This window comes from Siniperca chuatsi, linkage group LG7 (genome assembly GCF_020085105.1).
Source record: "Siniperca chuatsi isolate FFG_IHB_CAS linkage group LG7, ASM2008510v1, whole genome shotgun sequence".
Classification (NCBI taxonomy): Eukaryota; Metazoa; Chordata; class Actinopteri; order Centrarchiformes; family Sinipercidae; genus Siniperca; species Siniperca chuatsi.
Window position 1 is genome coordinate 13777037 of NC_058048.1, and position 24672 is coordinate 13801708.

At 39.8% G+C, this 24672-nt stretch overlaps 1 protein-coding gene across 8 annotated transcripts in view; it reads right to left on the bottom strand.

Annotated features, from left to right (window-relative positions):
• Positions 1-2970: 2970 nt before the first annotated feature.
• LOC122879146 (arf-GAP with Rho-GAP domain, ANK repeat and PH domain-containing protein 1-like) overlaps positions 2971-24672 on the bottom strand; it is a 54286-nt gene continuing 32584 nt past the window's right edge. For 6 of the 8 annotated variants that reach the window (XM_044202904.1, XM_044202905.1, XM_044202906.1 and 3 more), the window contains 21 exons: positions 22050-22224; positions 21462-21596; positions 21079-21214; positions 20731-20833; positions 19749-19941; positions 19456-19501; positions 19045-19208; positions 17143-17355; positions 15706-15811; positions 15469-15616; positions 14395-14478; positions 14079-14156; positions 13770-13887; positions 12746-12859; positions 12495-12640; positions 12313-12395; positions 11259-11318; positions 8987-9050; positions 8501-8659; positions 6751-6788; positions 2971-5976 (listed from right to left, as the gene is read on the bottom strand). In XM_044202904.1, the coding sequence (XP_044058839.1) occupies positions 6768-6788; positions 8501-8659; positions 8987-9050; positions 11259-11318; positions 12313-12395; positions 12495-12640; positions 12746-12859; positions 13770-13887; positions 14079-14156; positions 14395-14478; positions 15469-15616; positions 15706-15811; positions 17143-17355; positions 19045-19208; positions 19456-19501; positions 19749-19941; positions 20731-20833; positions 21079-21214; positions 21462-21596; positions 22050-22224 (2346 nt within the window). In that variant the 3' untranslated portion in view covers positions 2971-5976; positions 6751-6767. The remainder of the gene's footprint in view (positions 5977-6750; positions 6789-8500; positions 8660-8986; positions 9051-11258; positions 11319-12312; positions 12396-12494; positions 12641-12745; positions 12860-13769; positions 13888-14078; positions 14157-14394; positions 14479-15468; positions 15617-15705; positions 15812-17142; positions 17356-19044; positions 19209-19455; positions 19502-19748; positions 19942-20730; positions 20834-21078; positions 21215-21461; positions 21597-22049; positions 22225-24672) is intronic. The other 2 variants (XM_044202910.1, XM_044202909.1) reach the window with 2 other exon arrangements.

The following is a 24672-nucleotide window of genomic DNA, read 5'->3' on the forward strand; positions in this document are numbered from 1 at the left end:
TGTAGAAGGTGCAATGAAGGACGCAAGGTATGGCAGATAAATATGATTGGTTCAAATCTACAGTGTGCCACCGATAGATGGAGTACAGTTCATGATTAATGAGCGTTGTAGACAATCAAAGCATTGCTGTTGCAGAGCAGGTCAGGGTATTGTTTGCTTTTAAAGAGCACTGGATGGTACTTTCAAGAGGGAAATCAAATCAAACTTCATTTATGCAGCCCGCTTTAATACCAAATTACAGTGGAAAGTGTTTCACGCTACTCTAAAGCAGAGAAGAAGGAAAGATCCAAACCAAGACAACACTTAGCAGAGAATTACAGAGTAAATGACATACATTTGACTATGTATGTAAATACTAAGCTGAAATGAATTACTGTCAGGCCAGTAAATGCATCACTCTGTTTGGCAGATAAAAACAGAAAATTATCAGCGGAACCATTTCTCCCAGCTCATTCCCTTTTTAAAGCTGCTTGTGGTAAAATTGAACAGATTTGCAATTCAAATCAACTTGTTGAACTGCATGGGCTATTTCCAAACATGTCTTGAGATAAATTAACCCAAATTCAAAGCAGCAACTTTAGTGACAAATTCACAGGCACCATTGCATCAGGCAAAGATTTGCTCCCTGATTAAAGTAACACAACATTAGTGGCCAACAGGACCACTAAAGCCTCTCAAAATTCCTCCCAGATTACAGTTTATAGTGAGTATAGAATAAAGGAAATGAAACATGTCAGCGCTGTATTTTCTGCTGTACTGTCCAGTTAGAATTCTAATCTTATACAAATACTTGTGACTGGTACACAGAGAGTGGAACGTGAAAAATATAAACACCCTTACAATATATTACAGCGCAAATGGAATTGCAATAAATACTACCTTACTTATTAATGTTCAGTTTTTGTGGATAGTCCCGCATTAGTTGTTTGTCTGTTGATTCAGTCATATTCTGAGAATTTACATTGATGTGGTAGTGCTGTAGTGGACTGGATCTGATATTTTGTCCACCTCATAACATCACAAACTACAGCCATAAAATTACTATAGAATCTGATCTGACTTTGTGTAAATAACAATTCTAGCATCGTAGTTATTTAATGACTTTACTATAAATATTAAATATATCTTTATAAAACATTGTACAGGCTTTTTCTTATATCTTTCTATATAAGAAATTAAAAGTTAAAGACCTGCATTTAGAGCCTTACTTGAGTAAAAGTATGTAAGTATTATCAAAATGTACTTCAAGTATCCAAAGTAAAAGTACTCATTGTGCAGTAAAATGGTCCCTGTCAGTGTTTTATTAAATGTGATGTTTTTGGATTAACATTACTGCTGCAATAATGTGTGTGTTGTATTTTACTGCTGTAGATGTTAAAGTTTGAGCTAATTTGACCCACTTTATATACAGTTGAGCAGTTTAATCTACAGCAATGCATCATGGTCTATAAGATCATCATATGTTTGTAGCGTCACTGTCCTGTGAGAACCACGTATCTCTAAAAAGTCAACATTTCATGAGCTCAGAAAAACAGCCCTGTTTTCAGCTTTGTGACGATGCATTTTCCAGCCAATCCGGGTAATTTAGCTTAACAAGTAGGAGAATTGTGTCAATCCATTAAGGAAACCTTAATTCTTCAGTTTATCAGAAACATTAATCAAAATCCCCACTTTTGGAGATACATGGTCAGACAAATGTAGTGGTGTAGAAGTATAATGTTACATAGTACCTTGAATGTGTACTTTAGTACAGTACATACTAATAAATGTACGCAGTTACATTCCACCACTGATCTTTGAGAAAGCAATGGCCACAGTCATTATGCACTCAAACCCACACATGCTTTTCATTGCTGACTTGGTCCAGGCTGCGCTTCACATTAAAGAAGCTTCCACGTCTGCTGACGCAGGCAGCATGCAGCGAAAGCCAATTTAAGTGCCACTCACTCACGCTGTTCTTGTTGCGGTGTGCTCCGAGTGGAAATGAAGGAAAGTGGCTCACACAGGTGGATGTCCAGATTTCTGTGGGAGGCTGGTGGCTGCCATTGTCCCTCCTATTATTTGTCTGTTTGTGCTCGATGAAAATTTACATTTTATTTTTGGGAGCTGGCAGGTGGGCTGGCAGGTCCTGGCAGTTGGCACGCCCTGCCACCCTGTAGGTCCACCCCTGAAGCTCATTTCCTCAGTTTGGACTTTATCTCAGTCTTCCATTCTTGCCCCTGCTCTGAACTGCACTCATCTGCCTCCATCCCTCTGCTTTATGCAACTGCTGCTATGACCTATGTAATAAAGGCCATTTTGATATGTGTGTGTTCTTTCCCGGTGGGTCTCCTGTGCGAGTGTGTACATGTGTGAACGGTATAGTGAAGGCCTCCTGTGTGTGAGTCTCGAGGTACAGAGTGACCCTGATGTGTCAGCTCTGCTTAGAAGAATGAATGGAGAGCTGGTGGACCACCGTGACTCACTCTCTCTCTCTCACACACACACACACACACACACACACACACACAGAGTAAACCTCCTCAGGGCTCTCCCTATGATCACTGCAACCACCCCCCCCACACACACACACCCACTCCTGACATTTTTCCTCAAAGCACATCTATAGGCTTCTGTGTTATGGCTGTAGCATGACATTGCCATGAAACCCGCAGACATTACAAAAGTTTCTGTCCCTATATATTTGTGTTGACTGTGTACAAGTGTAATATGTTGTGTACATGTTTGTAGCCCAGCTTGTCTTTTCAGTTTCCCTGCAGGGCAGATTAGAGGTTGACTGTATGTGTGTGTTTGTACATTAATTTCATAAAAGCACTGAAGAAAAACAAGTGGACTACCATGAGGGCAAAGCAGAGCTGGAGGGCATCAACCTTTTGGAAAAACACATTTTTTTGAAAGTAAAAGAAACTATGTGACTATGCACTATAATTACATGTATTTTCACAAAGACACAGCAAATGCACACACAAGTAACTGAATGTGTTTATTAGAGTTTCAGAGATTTAAAATGAGTAAAATTCAGAGTAAAAGAATAAGAAAAGAGAGAGAAATAAAAAGCTAATAAAAAGCATGTTCAAACACCCTGTTGGACTTTTATACTTTAATGTTTTACAACACTGAATCACTGTGATGTACTAAGTACGTCGTAAAAAGATCGCTACAAACTTCTATAAATGTATTATACAGATACGAAACAGAAAATAGCTGATTGCATAAGTATTCACCCATCGTGGCTGCAGCCAAATGTTTTCAGAAGTAACAACAATAAAAATCAATAAAAGTAAAAAAGGGATCATTTGTGAGTAACTCAGGTGTGAAAAGTAACTAACTAAATACACCTGTATCTGAAAGGTCCAAAAGCTTGTCAATTTCCTATATAAACTATGAAGAGAAATGTGTGTTTGCTGAAAACTACCATTCAGGGAAAAGATGCAAGAAAACGTCCAGAGAGCTAAATTATCATCACTGGTGTTTCACCAGCTGCTGCTTTATGGCTCTCGACTCATACAACGTTTCCAGGAAAGCATATAGGAGACTGTGAAACAAAGTGGAGTAAGATTGTGTTGTCGGATGAGTTAACACTATGATCGTCGTAACCTTAATATCACACATCACCATCTCCAGAATGAAGCCTGTGATTGAACCGTCATGCTGTGGAGAGAAGCATCCCCTGATCCTGATGCTGCTGTGCAGACTTGTGAAGGTGGAGGGTCAAATAAATATTACAGGTCCAACAGTCCAAACATTAATTCTTTGTGGTAGGACTTTAAATTGACAGTTTGATCACAGTTCCCATGCAGAGCTTATTGACTTGAGAGGACTGGATACTTATGCAAACAATGATTTTGTGTTTAATATTTGTACCTAATTTTGATCAATTTGTAAATATCCATTTTCTGATGATCGGTGTCAAAAAAGTACTTATGGTATCCACTGTGAGTCAAAGTTGAAATACAACAAATACATGAAAAAAAGAACATGGAAGGAATGAAGACTTTCTATAGGGAGTGTAATTATATTACTATACAGAGGCTTCTCGACTCCTGCTGAGGTCTGGGCTGGAGGGCAGCTAATAACTCACACACGCACGCACGTCTGCTTCACTATCCCCGTGAGGCACAGTCATTGACATAATGCGTTCCCTCGCCCCTTAACCTTCACAACTAAGTGCCTAACCTTAACCTAATTGTAACCTGAACCCTAAAACCAAGTCTTAAACCTCAAAAAGCAGTCTCTACCCATGGGGACCTCAATTTTTGTCCCCACGGTGACACAAGTCCCCATGGGTTAGTGTGCATTCAGGTTAAAGTCCCCACTGGGATATAAGAACATGAAACACACACACACACACACACACACACACACACACACACACAGCAGAGGTGGAGCAGCTTCAGCACAGCAGCTAGCGTCCTCTGCTGTCCAAATAAATAAGAAATCTTTACAACAGGGAAAATCTACATGCGGCACACAGGAAACACTACACGGTGGCGAAGATGGGCAGTTCAGAATGATTGAAGATTATAACACACTTTAATGTGTTTCTTGTGCATACAGACAGGAACTTAAGTTCCCTATTTTGGGGTTTTGATGAACAAACTATAACAATATACTGCAAAGATTCTACGTTGTGCATAACAAACAAAAAAAGACACGTTTATTCCAATGTGACTAATTCATAATCTAAAACTTTATAAATACTGCTGGTTAATGACAAAACTGCCCATGCACTGCAAACTGTCCTACAGAGAGAAGGCAGTGCTGAAGACTGTGAGGACAGGAAGAAAAGAGAGCTCAAGGGGACAGACAAGACTACTGATTAGGCCGGGGCAAAAACAGTGTTTTGAATACATAAATATGGTTTGAAATGTGACCTAATTTTGGTGCACTGAGATTATTTGATTCAGAATAAGGGATAATGGTAAATCAAGTACTTCTCTTATTTTATCACATACTGTATTCGAACAATTTCTGACAAAAGCCATGTTGCCCTCAACTGTGACTTTCTTCTTTTAATCTTAAGAAAAGTCATGTTTTCCAGCACATGCCTCTCCTTCCTTCACACCCCAAAAGACACAATTTCATTCGATTAGTTAACACTTGTCCACACACGTACTCATATTCACACATACTGTATGCACACTGGTGCACATATGCAGACGAATGGACACAAGCACAGATATGCAACTCTGACTGAGGTTTTGCACAGCACTGGCAAATATCCTGCGGAGTAACAGACACGGATCCATCACCTGTCATATCTCAGCTTTTCTCTCAGTCCCGGTCATGGTCCCTGTGGAACAAACTCTGGACAAAATCAGGTTACCTTCTCCTATGGCATAACCTTTGCTTACAATAGCAATTTTGAACTGCAGGATTTTCCCAACAACTCTTTGAGCAAAGAAACAGTACAGAAAGAGTGCTAAAAACGTCACAAAATTATGAATCACATTCAGCTACATCTGCAAGTCAATAAACTTCAATCTTCTATTAAAAAAAGTTGCTAAGCACTCAATGCTAGTGCCTAGACTAACCTGACTAAGTCTCTTCTGAAACATTAAAGAAATGAAGGTTTCTCTCAGCACGTCTTTGATGCCTGTGTCCCATAATGCAATGCAGTGAGTCACATGCCACTGACCACTGGAAACAGTGGAACGTTGGGCGCAGACTTGCCGCACGTCGAGCTGGAAGCGAGTTAGGAAATCTTCAGGGTGACTGTAGTCCATCAAACTGTCCCAGCTGCTTCGACTGTACATCAAGTCAAGTAAAATTCATTTGTGCAAGGAAGCCAGTAGAGGTTATATTTTACATGTGATCCTGTTGTCCGTTTACTTTTTGGTCCTGTTCATATTCAAAGGAGCAGGTGGCAGTGTAAGGCCATAATCCACATACAGTATGAGTCATTCTGGTCCTTACAGTCGTGGAATGATGATGTCACTGGAATGTTCTGAGGTCATCTGAGGCTGACCGTCCGCCCTTTAAAGAACAGACAGCATTCAAATCAGTGTTGTCACATCCTAAACTTATTATTCATCAATATGTGTTTATGTTTTTTTAATCTATCACAGCAGACTGAAACTACTAACATGTAGCTTTTATCCCTAAACCTAAAACCAGTTTCACAGCATTTTCAAAGTCCCCTGAGAGATCAAGCTTTAAATTTTCATCCAGACTACGAATATTGTGGCAATCAGTTATGAGGCTTCTGACAACATGTGAATTCAATAAGCAGCAGTCAAGAGAGCAGATAAATGCAGATACACAGCCTGACAGATGAGCTTAAACTGAGATATTGCTTTATCTTTCACTCAAACTTTATCATGTGTCAATTTCAGTGGACCCTTGTATTATACAGTACTGATTTACTATTTGGGCTACATCTAATTATTGTGTTGTCATCATGAAAACGTTTATGCTAGAATTATGGGGAAATAAGTTCTCATTTAGTTTATTTAAAAAAATAAATGCTTCATTGTCATTTATTTACTTCATTAATTGTGTCATTACTGAGTTCATCATGTTTCAACAGCTATGGGTATGATAGTGGAAAATGTAAGTTCCCATCTACTGTCATTTATTCACATTCACTGCACTTTTTTTCTTTTAAATCATTGAGGACTCACGTGTTTACGTCGACCAATGAGCTTGATGCAGCTCACACAGACTATAGAATACACCACTGACATATGAATCAAAATGTATTTAATTTGAAAATTGTACATCTAGAATCTGTGTATTAAATGGTCTTACCTTTCTTGCAGCGACCACTATCGAACATCTCTAAAGAGCTGAAAGATAAACAACAGAGGGGGGTTATGACAGAGAGGGAGAGATGGACAGATGGAGAAACTGGGGAGGTGTAGAAATAGCCGCATGTGAAGACAGTGATGAACTGAAGACAGGAGGGAAATGTAGGGGGAAAGAGATTAACAGGCAGGCAGGTGGTGATAGTGTATTCAAACAATGTGAGGTCAAACAACGAATGTGAAGTTTTCTTTGAGTGTGAGAAAAAAGAGAAAAGAGAGATGAGGTGATATTAACATTTAAAAGTCATATCAAACATCATTGGATTCACCTTGACAATCATAAACAGGAGTCAACCATCCTCTCTCTCTCTCTCTCTCTCTCTCTCTCTCTCTCTCTCTCTCACACACACACACACACACACACAGTCGGTCAGTGTTCCACATTTATTCTTTCACTTCACGTTGAAAATTGGATATATCAATATGCAGTGAATCTCTCTCCACCAGCCCCACATACACAAACATCCTGCAAAAATCCAGCTTCTGCTGCTGCCCCATCACCAAAGCAATCACACCTCCTCTCACACTCCCAACAAAAAATGTTATCCAGTCAATACACTGAAAATATCTGGAAGGCAACAACACAGCAACCCTGGAATCGTGTTATTGCCAAAGACTGAGTTGAATTCTTATGTGCTGCTACAGTCGGCAGCAAACTAATGAGAGGCATGTGATGGCTATAGACAGCAGAAGGAGACAACTACATCATCAGATTGTGTTCGGCACCAAGACTGAGTGCAGAGTGAAATATTTTGGATGGCTGCGCTCAAAATTCTTATGAAAATAAGAGAACAGATGGAGAGGGTGATATTGATGTTGTTGAGCAGGTCTGGTTTAAAGTCAGCGCACTCAAAATATAGTCCAACAAACCAACGTGATGTTTGTCAAACTCTTGCCAAGTACACAACACTGTGAGCTGATATGGCAGCAGTGCAGTGAAACACAGTGTTAATCACAGTTTGCCTGCAGGCATGGGTTCACTTCAAATGTGTTAGTCTTTGTTTCAGTTGTTTCCTTGGTGTTTTGAAGTGAGCTTTGGCAGGGCCTCACCAGAATAACTCATGTTGTATCGTGTTTTGTTGGTTCTCAGTCCAAACCTCCTACAATATGAAGATGCTGCTGTCTACTCCTTTTCACATCATCTGGATTTTTAAACATTTTTAGACCCAGACACAAATTAGTCATTTATTCTTTTGTCCTAATATCTAGGCTCATGAAAACATTTCACAAGGAAGAGCCATGTAGTCAATTTTTGGTCAAAACCCGCAGTTTAAGAACCCAGATTCTGTCATGATGATTAAATCAAAAATGAATTATGGAACAGAGATTATTGATTCTGCGCAGGTGCAACCCCCAACTCCTGTCCTCCTTTTGGCTGGAGTAAATAACAAAAAGAAAATACATATAATGAAAGACCACTGAATGTGCATGTTCTTACAAGACTGATGCTTTTGATGCACAATCATCTCAAATGTTTAAACTAAGCAGTATTCTGAATAGAGTTCTGTCCTCCAAATGTAAAGTACATATTACACAACTAGCACACGTTCAGTGCAAATTTGTTCTCTTCGGTGAGGACTTAGGTTGAGGTTTGAACCATCATGCAGCATCAATGTCTCTGATTAGCCAGAAGCTTTAGATTGAGCTTCCTGGTTTGTCCTAGATTAGTCCCAGTGATTGGTAGGTTGACTCACAGCAAGCGGGTCTTGGCTGAAAGCGGCTACGCTGTTCCGCATCTCATTCTCACTGCCACGTAGTGGTATCAGTGACACGTTACCATGACGCGTGTCTGGCAACACGCGGCTCACCCGTGTCTGCTGGAGTCCGTCCTGAGGCCACACGTCGCCATTGTACTGTAATGAAGAGTTGACATGGACAGAGGGAGAGATGGAGAGAGGGAGAGAAGGAGAGATTTTACAATACTATCAGCAGGTTTAAAAAGATTTTAAAGGATGTTACTGTACCATGCTATTAAAATTGTCCTGTTGAGATATACTGCATCCCATAGTGCCGTTTTATCACTAATGCTAAGGGCTACTTCCAAAACTGTTGGTTTTTACCATTCTCAAAGATTATTGGTCAGTGGAAACAAACAGCAAAATGTCAAGATTCAAGCAGAGCTACAGCATGCCCATAAATTATGTTTTGTTTGTTTGTGTGTGTATGTGTGTGTGAGATACCTGGATACTAAGAAAAGTAGCATACCACTCCCTCATTTCTGACTGGGTGTCACAGCAGATATACCTGCAAATAAATAGAGGGTGATAAAGTGAGGGAGACAGTGTGATAAAAATCAGGAGGTGGTGTGTGTGTGTGTTTGTGGCCTTCGGAGAGAAGAAGTCAGAGAGGCATTAGGAGACTGAGGGAAATAAAAAAAAAAAGAACCAGAAGAAAGAGAGAGAGTTAATCGAAAATATTAACTGAAATTGACATATCCTCTCTTATGGCACCCGGTGGTAGCGCTACAAGCATAAACACTGAGTGTGATTCCTAATTTAAACTCTCGAGAAAGAGAAACACTGATTAGGACCTTCAGCGTTGAGTGTGCGTGCATGTGTCCGTGAAAAGTGTCTCTGTAATGTCTGTGTGTGTACATGCATATTTTCAGGTTGCCATCACTTAGCCCTTTGCTGCAGTGTTGAATAAACAGGCTTGATTTACACAATTATTATTGTTATGAGCACAGATTCAGACTACAACAATTATTCAAGTGCTCTCCACTGAGACACAACAAGACACCAATACAGACTACTAAACAGTATACAGTACACCACAGACATAAATTTAGCTACAGTCAAGAGACACACACACAGAGCTCCTCCTTTTCCCTAGTTTGCATCATTAGGGCCAGAAGAGCTCATTAGTGCCCATGATTCGAAAGAGGACAGTCACTCTATTCTAGCATGCAAACCTACAGTACAGTATTCAGTAATGTTCTACAATACATTTGCTTTCTATGCAATTAACTGGGCCGCTAATCTAGAACATTATCGGCTGCAGAAGAATAAATGCTGCTCATTCATCATCATGGGTCTCCATAAAGACAGAATAAAATTTACATAATATTCTGAAAATGTATCAGTGTCCCTGTGAGCTTAAGTACAGTGAGGGAGTGCAAGAATATAGTGATAAAGTAGTGCAACAAAAAGGGAAAATTAGTGTTGAGAGGTTTGAGGGGATAGAAGTAATAACAGGATAAAACTAAGCGACATTAAGTACAGGTGGGTAAGTAAGATTGGGAGAGAGAGGTTCAGACAGGCACATCCTCATCCATTAATTTTTCCATATTTTTACTTTATTCCTTATCTGTAACCACTCTAGTCCTCACTGAGTTTTATTTTACTTGCAATAAATGCAACATTTCTTACTTAGTATACAGTATCTCCACTTCAGCGTGAAACTTTGCCTCTCTACTTTCCACTTTCTCCCCCTGCCTCTTTATCTTTCCTCCACATTCCCTCCCTCTCTCTGTTTGTTCCTCTCAGGTGTGTTTTTCGCTGTGAGCGACATGATGGTGGAGCGTAACCGAGAGATGATACGGCCTACGGCGTGACGAGAACAGCACTCCCATTACAACACTGCTGATGTCTACTGCTGTTGACAGTGTAGAGCCCACTGTAACATGAACATACGGACACACACAGAGCGTGCACATGCATGTACACACATATTCAAGAATAGAGGCATGGTTACAGGTTACATGTGTGTTTCCCTCCTGGGTGGAGCCGACCTTTCATATGCCTCATTCTCCAAACTCTCACGCAGGGATCTGACCTGTTTTCTCTGCCTACAGAAAAACCGCTAGTTTTTTCTACCATTGGTCATGTTTATATGCACATCAAAAATGTTATCATACTGCCACTAAGGGAAAAATCTGACAGCATCAACAGCAGGCGTGTCAGAAAGACTGAATAAGTTTGCACTGAAGGCTGTATACTACTGCAGAGAGAGAAGCTGAGTAGGACAGGAATGGAATTATTAAAAGGAAAAAAAAACCTCATTCTTCAGTTCTATTCAACATACTGAAATAAGCAGGTAATTGAAGTGCATTATGGGGAGTTGTCCAAATACTGAATCATAGCCATGAGACAGATTAATCAAATTATTGACTAAATCTTAGGTAATAACTTAATCTTGTATCATCTGTCTCAGATAATACAATTTATGGAAACACACACACACACAAAGTATGCCTGAGGACTGTATCTGTCATACATAGACTGTATCTATGTGAGCCACAAACTGGTCCAAACTAATAAAGTAATTTGATATGATTTCAACAACGTTGATCTGTATGTAGCTATGAAGTTCAGAGAGAAAACTACTGTACCAAATCTGTCTTGGTTTGGGATGTAATACAGATAAAGCTTGGAATGAACCATGTATGCTTGTTGAAGCCGACAACATGAGCAGGTCTACATGCTGTACATACAGCACTGGATAGCTACTCACCACTGCTGTCTCTCTGGCTTCTCCTGTTTCTTACTCTCACACACCACTGTCAGTCCCCAACTAGAAACAGAAAGATAAAATTAGTTCAGCAGTAGTACAATTACGACTCTTGGGCTCAGTCTGCCTCCAAGTGGTCACTCTATTTACCTAGTCCCCATGAACTATTTCAGATAAGGCAAATAATTAAATGTGTCTAAAATTGGAAAATGAATAATTTAAGTTTAGCCATTCATTATTCCTTTAAATTATTATGCTGAAGAGCAAGTGGGATTACAGAATTGGCCTTCAACCTATGTACAGTTTTAAATGGATTAATTCTGAAGCAAGCTCAGGAGCATTCACAGATTTGGTTCAAATAAAATAAAAGACAGTTGAATGAAAATGTTTAAGTCCATTAATAATACATTCAAATTTCCTAAAGTTTGTAAATTAATATTCTTAATAAATGTACTTTTGACTTCTTCTGCCATTTATTTGCATTATTCAACCCATGCTTGATTAAAGTATTCTTGCTCCTACAGTACATATGTATACCTCGTCACCATCACCAGTGGTTTCATATGGTACATTCATAGACAAAACTAGTGATACAGCTAAAGGCTTAAGAGGCACTTTTGATCTAAATTTTGATTGAAAACATTGCATTTTGCTTAGCAGTGTATTAATGTTAGGTCCTACAAGTGGTATAGTGGTGCAGAGGTGTTGTACTCGTAGTACTTATATACCAAAGCTAGAGAAGTGGTTGGGTATAGCATTCCCTTTCTGAAAATAAATATCAATGGTAATCAGACCAAGAAGTGTATATTCTTAATATTCACAGACATAAAGATGAACATTTTATACACTACACAAAGACTGGTACATTTTTTGTGCCCAGTGAAGTGAGTGACAGACCATCATCGATTGATTTTGGTGGTCTTTAATTTTTCTGTCTGTCTTCCTCCTGGTACAGCATCACAGCTCTCGGCATTCAGAGCAGTCACCTGTAGCTTTGCCACTTAGCAGCAGTGAGGAGGATAGGAAGTGACATCAGTGCAACAATGCATGCACTCACCATGTGGGAGGACGGAGTTTCTTCTTAATACCCAAGTAGACCTTTAGGTTTTTCACTGGCCAATCACGTTCTGGACGGTTACTCTGACCGACAGAGAGAGACAGAAATGAGAGAGTGAATGAGCCTGTGAAAGAATGTAACAAAAACAAGTGGAAGTGGAAGTAAAATTGGTCTAATCTTACTCTGACTTCCTTGTACATTCTGAGAGAGGTGGAATTGAGGATAAAATATCGGTCGTGGAAACTTCCAGTGGACAGTCCTAATCCCAAGATGCTTCGCTCTTCTCTGAATTTCATCATCCCGTGTTTGGATACATCCACTTTACTGGCTGGAGGGCAGAATGATGAGATTATTAAGAATGAAGTGATGTGGAGCACAATAACGCAGCAATTCAGAGAGAATAATTTTGTTGCTGTTTGGTTTGAGTATTTACCCAGGTAGACAATCATCGCGTCCATAGCGACGTGTTTCTTGATGAGCAGATCGGAGTCAGTGCCAGAGGAGTGAAGGATGGGTAAGACTCGCTCCTGATAGTGCAGTGGACGTTCTGAGGGAAGCACAGTGAAACATAACGCAGGGTGATATAAAAGAATTTGAACTAACCTCAAATCATTTGTTTACATGATCTAGAAGACTTTTAGCAATATTTAAAGGAAGAGAAAACATCACTGTCATTCTCAGACAAATAGGCTTAGCTCTTGACACCATGACTGGCATTGCACAATATATTTAGCTATAAAAATATTTTTGTGATTTAGTGAACAATGGAATGCAGATTTAGTTTACAATGATGTCACTTTACATTCTGGAAAACAGTTTGTCCTTTTGCTTATACATACCAAACTCAAAAATAGCTTTTGTTATTGTAGTACAAAAGTGAAGTATGTAGTAAACAAAGTGACTGACAGAATTACCTCCAGTTCTTCCCATCACTCATATAGTCTTTCTATTTCCTTCCTTTTTCTCACTATCATTTCTGTGATCAGCAGGTTGGTTTTCTGGACAGTGATGGGAAATCTGCCAAATCAGTTGAGTGTTACTGGCATCTGATAAGACACCTACAGGCTTCCCGGTGGGGAACCAGATGGCCCTCATACCAGGCTCAAAACAAACCACGACACACTGTCGCATTGCTGAGAATTATGTTTTAGCCTCTGGGGTTCTCGTGTCACTTTAGGTAGGTCAGGCTGCAGGTTGAGTGACGAGCACTTCACAAGCTTTGAGTTATTGTTTTTGTTCCGCTGTGGGCCTTGTCATCTTTCATGTTAATTTTACATGTGAACCTGTGTTGCTTTCCAAACCAAAAGAGTTATAAATAGAGCCTATATGTACTCTGAGAAAAAAGAGGTAGATTTAAAGGTAATGAAAATGGTGGAAGTGCATAACAGAATAATTTATGGCCAGAAAATCATAATCTGCATAAAAATGAAAAACATTAATCTTCCCATCTGTCTCACCCATTTCCTCCTTGTCGCACACCTCCCAGCAGCTCCAGTACTCTTTGCTTTTAACTGGGATGTTACGCCGGTCCAGAACCTCACAGGTCAGCTCTGCTGCTGTCATAGAACCAGGGATCTGAAGGAGGAAGTAACACGGTTAATCCAGAGTTCTTCTCTCCTCAGCAAAGGGTGAAAGGGTGGCTGCATACTAATGTAGCCAGTTGTTTTCTCTGCGGCACTTATTGTACACCACACCAGAGAAGAGCTGGGCACCAAAAAATGTAAAATGTAAAGTAACATTGTGTCATTCGGTGAAGTCCAGGTCACCTTGACATGTTGCTCTGCTGTGTCCTTCTTTTCCTCCAGGTACACTGTACAGATGAAGTGTCCTCCAGGTTCAGTACTCTGAAGTGTCCGGTACACACAAACACAAACCCACACACACTCAGAAAAGGTCAGACAGAAAGATAACAGCATTCAGATAACAAATAACAGCATGCATAGATGCCCAACTGCACCATACATGCATATAAGCATGCACACAACACCGGAACATAAACCACATTGTTATGTAAAATATCTACAAAGGGGCAGGTTAGGTTAAAACGTTTAAAATAAATAAGATAACTAGAGTGTGACTCACAGGAAACTTTGTGTTGAGTTTCTCTCGCACTTGGATGATAACAGTGATCTCGTCTAGCTGCTTCTTTAGCTGCTGCTCATCCACCTGCAAACAAGTATGAACACATTCATTCACTCACATACAGACAATGAATCAATCATCAACTGACTTAATACTTTAATTAATTACAGCATCATGACAACCTTTAGATCTCTAGTAGAAACCTCAAACCTCTTTATTTACTCATTGTTGCTGCTAAACTAACAGGAAACTAGAGATTCGCTGTTGATGATGTTTGAGTTAATGCCACTAGCATGCCACTACATTTTAATCTTATCAAAACAAAATAATCCATCGGAGATAATGCTTTCTGTAGTTGGGTAGTTGTCTTTTAAGAGAGTAAATTTTGACAATGGCTGCAGTAGGGATGGGAATTGAGAACAACCGGTTCCAAGTTGTCCAATCTTATTAATTCCTTTAATTAATTCCGGCGTGCCGGTCACGCTAGTTTCTCCTTCTCTCCTCTGTCTGTTTCCTGTGTTTCACTGAGGGCAGGGCTTAGCACACATACACGTAGCAAAGCAGAGGTGGAGACAGGTGACGTGAACGTTAAAATTCAACCGTGGTGTCGGTGTGGAATTAGACCGATAAGCAGAATCAATAATGGCATTGGTATCAATAAAATCTTATCAATTCTCATCCCTAGGCTGTAGGGATTTCGTTCTAAGCTCATGAGAGGCAATCCCATCATTATGCAATTCCTCACTCTCTCCCTCACTTCCTTCTACTTTTACCATCTTGTTTCTCTAATGAATTCTCTTGAAACAAACAGTGCACAAGCAAGTGCAAGCAAACAAGTGCTGTAAGAACATAATCTTATCACTTTATATTCATAAGATGATAATGATATACATTTAAATGCTACTGGAAATAAATAGGAGTGACTGGAGTCTGTTCCTGAAAGTCCAGCTGTGTATTCTGTGATATGTTTGCCATTTTCTGATGTCATCATTTAAAACAAATGAATCAGCTTAGTGAACAAAATGTTTTTCCCTCCTGTCGCCTCCCTGTCTAACAGTGAGCAGTGAGTCTGACCTCAAAGATGTGTGTGTAGTGCTGTATGAGGTCCTCTATGGCACGGCCAGCAGTGTAGTCCTTCCCGTCAGTCTGGAACAGCGTGGGACCGAACACTATGGCCAGGTTATGGAGGTTCATCTGGTTCAGCTCAGAAAAACGCTGCACACTGAAACACATGCAGGGAAAACACACATGCGAATAAACAGACATACACAGAGATATACAAGAGGATGTGGATGTGTGTGTGTTTCTTACCAATAGAGGTGGTTGATAAGGGCTTGTAGTGTAGCCTTGTTGACACGAGGCAGTCTGTTGAACAGCAGCTGGTACTGGGAGATTTTCATACTTTCATCCTGAATGGCTGGAGTAAGAGGCAGAGAGAGTGGAAGTAAAAGAGACAATTATGAATACAGAGTATTAAAATTCAATATAAAGAGAATCAGGATCAAAGAGAGTGTCAAGACAGAAAACAGAGAGCGAGATGGAGAATACATTTTCAGTGAAAGGGGGGATAAAGGTATAAAAAAAGAGGTGAAAGCGCCTGATAGAGATTTACTGTAGCGCTCTGACAACAAAGGCTATATCTGCTTGTGAACTGACAAACGAGTTCAGATGTATGTATGGAAAATGGTAAGCAATTTGCAGGAGTTTGTGTCAGAACAGCAACAAGATGACACCTGACACACAGCTGCAAAATCTCTGGCAAACTGATCCGGCAACTGAAATCATTCTGCTTCCGTTATATTTACAGTGTACTTTCAATAGTAAACACTCAGTTTGACTCAAAACTTCCCTTAAAATTTCTTGATGTGAAAACACCCTTTCCACAGTTGCTCCCCCCTTTAATTGCCCTTAAGAGGTTTTGAGATATCAGTCACCGAAAAGTCTCCTGCCTCAACAATACAACGCAAGTCTAATTCTTTAACTACTTCTGTCACTGTCAGCAGGTATTTCTACCTCCGGAGCTACTGAGACTGGATCTTTGGTTGCAGGCCACCTGCTCCCCCCGTGTTCCTGCTCGACACCTGCTGCTGCAGTTGTTGTTATTGGCCTTTTTACTATTATTGTCATTATTGTTCCTAGGACTATCTTTCCTATTATTATTACTTTATTAATATTAGCACTACCATTACATTATTACTATTTTAAAATTCTATTTGGAATTTGCTCTCTCTCTCTCTCTCAAAACCTAACAGGGCAGCGGCGGATGGCCGGCCACTATTGAGTCTGGTTCTGCCCGAGGTTTCTGCCTGTTGAAAGGAAGTTTTTCCTTGCCACTGTCGTCAAGTGCTTGCTCATGGTGGGATTTGTTGGGTCTCTGTAAATAATATTATAAAGAGTACGGTCTAGACCTGCTCTATAGGAAAAGTGCAATGAGATCATTTCTGTTATCTGCTATAAAAATAAAATTTTATTGAAATTAATAGAAAATAGTCCCTAAACTGTTCAAACTGTCCACAGCAAGGTCTGTGGATTATCTTAAAAAACCAGCACATTTTCCATTTTATTCACCTCTATTGTATTGGGGTGGCAGCAGAACAAATACAGTATCTCTAAACCTCATAAAATAAATATAAAACTATTTGCATGGCTGGGTACCACTAGGTACAATTGGAAAAATGTGTGGTGAACTGACCCATCCTCAAATCACAGCTTCACTATATTGCAGGAGAACACTCTTGTGAAACTTACCAGCAGTACTGAGCCAGGTGCTGCCATCCTCTGATGTGAACAGTCCCTCCTCTAACTCCCTGAAGAAGCGTTTGAGTGTGTTGGAGACGTCATCCACCTGGTGCTCTCCTTCCCTCAGACGAAGACTGCGAGCATCACAGCGGAATCTCTCGCACAACGCTGCCACACGGGAGTTCACACCACTCTTACGATAGATCCCCTCAGACGTCAAGCCTAGGAAAAAAAAAAACCCAAAACATTAAACAAGCATACACAGACAACATAATATTACAAACACAGGCAATGCATATACTGTAACTCTTAAAAAGAACATACTGTAACACCATTTTTGGGTAAAAAAAAAAAAACAAACTTTCCTCCAACTTGATATTCATATTTCAACTTAAACAGAAGGATCATGTGGTCCAGTATAGATTCAGAAATGTCAACTGAACTTTAGACTTTAAAACACTCTATTGTATAAAGTATAAATACAGCGTATTTCAGCTAAGAACAGGTTTTATTTTGTAGAGGACATCCTGGGGAAAAAAGGGACATTATGGAGGTTTTAAGACAATCAACATTTATATTGATGCAACATTAGAGATTGGTTATGAGGACAGAATATGTTGCTATTCAATTTTTTATCAAGTTCTATAATTATGTTCTTGACTGACTCATTGTTTTATGAAATAGGGCAAAACTGTGCTGCTGAAAACTTTGAAGCATACCACACACCAATCAATGACGGCAAAGAAAGTGTAATCGATAATCAGTCAGATAACTAACTGTTCAAGGCAAAATATGCATCAGCTGACTCTGCTCAAATGACTCAGTGCAAGTTATATCCACTAGGGGGATTCTGGTCATTAAAAAACACACTTTAGTACTGTCTTTGTTTAGTGCATTTGGTTGCACTAAGTCATGATTAAAAGGCTGTTTCAACTAAGTGTGTCAAATTTCTCAAGTGAGATCCGATTACAATATAGTTTCCTTATGACGTACTTTAACCAATTCTCGGGACCAGACATTCCAGGTAAAGGGGCCAAAGGTTTGTAAAACCCTGCACTTGATCACAACATAAAGGATGATTACATCAGATGTTGTGTCGTGGTAGATGACCACTACCAGTACATGAAGGCGAAAACAAAAACAGTTCTGCCCTGGTTTCCCGAAAAGCTGACCAAAGGGATTAACATTCGCGACAGGAAAGTAGAGGATATCAGCATAATGAAGCTTCCCACACACACACACACACACACACACACACACACACACACACACACACACACACACACACACACACACACACACACACACACACACACACACACAGACAGACAGACACATCCCTGTACACACTTGGAAACACAAGAGCATACAGTAAGTGGAGGGAAATGGAGGAGTGAGAGGAGGAAAAGGGAGGGGAAGATCAAAGGGAGAGAACAGGGGTTGACAGAAAGGAGAGAGAAAACTAGTCACAGTGAAAGAAAGCAGGTCAGCTGGTGGATGTGGGAAGAAGACAAAGAATGAGGAGTGAGGGATAAAGAAGAGAATACAAAAGAGAGGGAAAGAAAAGCAGCAAGGAGGGAGCAAGGGGAGAAATGGAGGTGGAACAGAGTTGTTTTGTTGTCTTGCGGTCCATTGGTCTCTCGCAGAGCCAGAACTCCTGCTTTCATAGTCACATGAGGACACACACACAGAAAGTGCCAAGCGTGCACACACAGTAACAGCAAGAAAGACTGTATAAACTGTGTACTGTGATGTAAATGCAGGCATGTATGTGTGGCAGAGATAAGGAACTTTATACATGTATATGCATGTGTGTCTGTGTATGTCGACACAGGGTGTGATGGAGGAAATGCTGCGCCTCTTTAAATGCATTTGTGTCACTGTCTGTGCACATCTCTGCATGTCTCTCACCGCACTGTGTGATGTAGCCGATGCAGCTGTGTACTATGACAGGGATGTCTGTCTCTGTCAACTGCTGCTGGCTTAGTGTGTCTCCTCCACTCCCTGCTGCCGCCTGGATGGCCCCACACCAGCCGGCAAAATCCATCTTCCTCTCTCCCTCTATGTACAGAGTTCTAAATAAAGAAATATATACAAGGGATGGTAACATTCAACAAGTGAAGAGATGGAAGTGAGGGAAGAAAATGTAGAAAAGACCAAAAATAATTTACAATAAAGATACACATTATGATACTACTGACTGTTTAAATTGGCTTGACACTGTGGGGCAGGTTGTGAAGTCAAACACAGATGCAAACATGATTTTTTTCCCTTAAGCATCACCATTGTAACAAACAATTTGTAATTAATCTCCCCTCTCACCTGCCTCTCTCCACCAGAACCAGCACCTCATTGTCTTGTTGAATCGCTGTAAAACACAAATATATAGTAATCATATTATTCCAGATAGCCATGCTTTTAAACAGGATAAACTTCACAGTCTATCTGTGTTTCAAACTACTGTTTTTCATACTGATCTCTTTATTTCTGATTTATTTCCAAATGACTGTTCTGTCAATCATCACACTGAGCACTCCCACCCTGTCACTGTGTGTGCACAGATTATAGAATGTATGCAGTAAAAGTGCAGTTAGTGTGTGTATCCATGTACTCACAGAGTTCGTTCAGTTTGCGGAGGTGGATCTCCTCTCCCTGGCTGTCCGCCAGGTAGGCGTGAAGTGTGGAGCCCACCAGAGCAAACCAACCAACCTTGGAGGTTTGTAGGTTCAAGCCGTCTTTACACTTCAGCCGTCCAATCCGCTCAAAGCCCAACCTCAGTAAAGGTTCTGCAGTGGCTGGGATAAAGGTCTACAAATAAAAGGGGGACATTGTGGCTTTGTAATGCATTGCACATTAATCATTGTTTCCCTTCTTTTTTGATGATGATTTAACCACATTCGTCTGTGCAATACTGAAACCCTCTGCAAAAACCAATACTAATTCAATTGTTGGAAGAAAGGTTAAAGCTCCTGTACAATACTTCAGTGGTAGGGGGGATTGCTAGAAACATGGAGTGAGTGGTGTGGTCAGTAACTGTGTAACAAATTCACCTTTGGGTAAGGTCATATTGTCTTTGTGGCTAGACATGCAGGAGCCATGGATGTGGTGTAAATCTACCATCTTGGCATTCATGTTAGACAGAATCAGCCAATAGCTGCAATTTGTCTTTATTCAACCAATCCAGCATCGTCCATATCGTTTCAAATGTCAGGTGCTTCGTGACCTTGAGCATTACTCTGACACATCCAATTGTTTTTACATTACAGAATTCAACATTAAGCATATACTGGCTTTCAGAGCAGTTGAGAGCAGAAGATCAAAGTAACTGTTGTTTCATTTCACACTATCAGGCAGTAAGGAGTGCTGCTCTGAAGGAAAATAAGTGACACAGGAAACAAGTCAGCATTAGCTAGACCTGTCCTGACAAACTAGGCATTTCCTGCCTCAGCATAGCTGGAACTGCAAACCTTCCCCTTATCAGAGCTCTTTCACTACAAAAAATGAACAATGGTGATGTCAAATCCTCACCCTGTAAGGCTGTAAGAGAAAAGTAGGAGAATTTGTGTTTCTAGACCTCAATGTGCATTTGGTGGTTACCTTGGCAATAGACTTGACCCATTCCTTGTGGCTGTCTGGGTCATCAATGCCAAACAGATAGAGACGCTCTGACTCTGAGTAGAGTTCAAAAGTATGGTCATACCTGAAGGTTAGAAAGAGAGATTAGAAGGAAGAGAGAGAGACAGCGATATAAAAAAACAGCTGTTCACACATCCAGACATCTATTTGGTATATTTCACTAGGACTGTCGACTCTGAATAATAAGATACAGATTCACTTTTAGTTAGAGATATACATATATTTATTATTTCAGGTTTTATTAATAATAGTAATTTAAGACAGACAGTAAAATGAGGGGGAAATGGATAAGTTTGTGTGCGTGTATACCCATGTTTCTCAGGCGGGTCGACAGCCAAACACACTATCTCTGAAGCCTTCAGAGTTCCGTTAGGGTTTGAGTTCCTGTCACTCTCATAGTAGCTGAAGATTCCATCATTTAGCGTGCACCAGCGACGACTGAACTCTACATGGAGGGACAAAGATTTACCAAGCATAATATTAAGAAGCATAATAATACAAATGGCATCTATAGACAGTAGTTTGTATGTTTACTGTATTGTGTCGCTAATGATGAAGTCAAGTTTTAAGTACTACATTACTTTGTTTAGAAAATGGCTATACAAATTCACAGTGTATTCATTATTAGTGTTTTTTATTATTGTTTTGTGGAGTGTATGTAAGGGTTAGTGTTGCATGCCGTCCGTGTATACCCTCTCTGGCCTTGCGCTCTGTGACAGCCCGAGCCATGGATGCAGTCTTGAACAGGAAGCCATTGTGAGACACACAAGGTGGTGCTGAGTAATGTACCGCCTCCATGGCCCCGCCCACCTCTGACCGTGGTAGCTCTGCAGGAGAACAAACAAACAAGTTAAATAATCTTCTTGTGTAAAAGCGCATCTGGTAAAATTAAGTGGAAAATGGTAAACACCCCTACATTCCTAGGTTTGACAGGAATGTGTGGCACATCAAAGACAGTATAAGAAATATGCATTCAATTCTCCACACAATAATTTTGACAATATTATTGTCACACTATCAGGCTTACAGCACATATAAAGCAAATGTCATTTTGCAAACTATTATTTAATATGTACACTTAAACAAACTCACCACAATATACATTATAATCCCTAACTTTATTTTTTGGATGTTTATGTTAAGTGGACATAACCAGATAATCTCTCTGTCACACACTGTTTATTAACAACTTCATGAACAACTGCTCAACCCTTATGTAAGCATCATTAAAAAACAAAGGAGCTTTTATGTGACCCTGTGCATGCACAGTTATACTGTACCTGTGTTGAGATTGTGGCTAAGTAACTCAGCCTGTAAGGGTTGTGAGTGTGCGTTGGCCAGGGAGAGAGGGGAGGGCCAACTTGCCATACCAGTTGAACAATTCACATCTGCACCGCAGAAAATCAGGCTTAACGTCTCCAGCACATCACTGCACTGCACATTTATACATAGAGCCTAGTGAGAAGGAGAGAGGAAGATAAAGTCGAAACACATGAGTAAATGTTCATGTACAAAAATAACAAATGATGTGTTGCTTTTGGCATAAGCAACCGTGCCTTTCAGTATACAGAATGCTGCTATCAGACTTAGGTCGAATACTATATGTAAATATACCATTTGGGTGCTTTGACAAAACAAATGATCAAAGCATGTGAAAGTAAAATTAGCATGTTTTTGTTATTAACAAGAATGACAAAATCTGAACTGGCCTAATATAACTTAAACCTGGTAAGATAAAGACACACATGATAAAAATGTGTAACACTATTGTAATACTTTTAAACCCCAGTCTAGTTGGGAAGGAAAAATCAATGGTGTGGGAATGGGTGCAAGGAAGGAATGCAGTGACAGTGAGACAGAGAAAAAAATAGATTAAAAAAATGAGTAAGAATGATACTAAACTGATAATAAAGTGATGACTTTTGTACTATAGTCCTGCAGCTGCTGGCTTTAATCATGTCATGTGTTTGTTTCGAAGGAAACAGCTGAGGTCAAACTCAGCGTGTCTGTAGGCAGGCTTTCAAACCTGCAGCAGGTCCAGATCCAGAACCACCAACAGTATAATGAGCTTTCTGATTGCTTTACTTGGGCCAGTACCTGTCAACACTGCTATGCCTTTACCAAGTAGACATTTTTGAATGAGTCTTCTCTGTTATTGTTGAAAAACAAATATAATGTACTGTCAATAAAAAACTCAAGTAATTATTTTGGGATTTATAGGACCTGTGGAGGTTATGATTATGATAAAACTACCAACATAGTGTTCTCAAGTGTTTTAAGTCTTGTGCCAACCGTTGAGCACTCTCTAAATCCACTTTATGCACATTTAATAACAAAGCAACCTGGAGCCATTTCATAGTGATTAGTCCGTAAGTCCCGATGTACCTTTTGCTTCATTTCAGAGGAGCATTGGTGAAATGAACACTGATCTAAGAGGAAAGGTAAAGCCAACTGGTCTGAGAAACTTTTGCTACTCTTTGTGTAAGGTTGCACAATTATTTGTAGATATATTTTATTAATTGACGTGTAATTCAGTGGTACTGAAGTGTTAAATATACTGTTTTTTACTGATTTTACTGAAGGAACTATTGAGGCATTTCCAATATTTCCATTACATCCAACTGCACCAGTTCTAACTGTTGAATGTGCAATATAAAGCTATGTGACCAAAAACAAAAGTTAAGATGGAAACACACACACAATTAGTGGGAAATAAAAACATCTTACATATATAACGTCGAAAGAGGAAAATCTTACCACACTCAGAACACAAAACCATTGTTTTAGTCCCTTGAAGTGGATCTGAAACCGGATGATGGTAAACAAATACAGATTTCTGTACCTAACAACAATCCCAAGGATAAAACTACAGTGTTGTCTTTAGACTGTAGCTTCAAAATACTGTAAACCCAAATGTAAAGAAAGAGGAAGAGGGGGGAGGCTTAATAGGAAAGATGTTATGACTAAGAAAAGGAGCATGCAGTGTTTTTACAGCTGAGGAACTCAACTCAGACTTGTGCAATTACACACGCATACACACACACACACACACACACACACACACACATACATACAGAAACACACAAGTCTCTCTTCTGTTTAAACCAATAAGCTCTTTTGGATCTGATTGAGAAATTCCACAGCACTCTGTCACACATATACTGTAGACAGAACCCCTCCTCTGTCAATTGGCTTGTTTGTCTGTATGTGTGTGTAGACGCTCAACAGTGCTTAAATAAAGTCTGCAATTGCACCAGACCCCCACACACACACCATTGAAGACATCTGAACAAAAAGCAAAAAGCTAGTAGTCAGCCATCTGGAGTGGAACACATCCACATAGTGAACACTCCAATAGTCTCATCATATGGATCACATGATTGCCACAATAGCGCTGGTATACAGGGCTGGCTTGTTATTTCAAGCTGCACTCTACGTATTTCAGTGGCTACAATAGTCTCCCATAGTTTTAGGCAGCTTCTTTTCATTTATATATGGAGCAAATGATACCAGTGCCATTTTCAGGTACACTTAACTATACATTTTATGGCTGAAAATGCCAGAAAGCGTAAAAGCGTAAGTATCATGCCGAAACAAACTGAAGGAGGATGTAAAGAACAGCCTGGAGTAATATTAACATTATCAAGGCAAGGAACAGACAGTAAATGAATACATTAACAAACAGCAGTTTGAAGACAAATACTGAAATAACCTCAACTTGATGTAACATTTCTAATATCAAATTCACAAGGAGACACTAACAATTTAGAATGTCCTGAGTAAGGCAAAATTAAACTGACAGATTTTCAAAGAGAGATTTGTGACTTTCCGCTTGCATGACAAAGGAGCATATTGGGGTTTTCTGCTTACTACAGTTGTGAGTTAAGATATCAAGGAAATGTA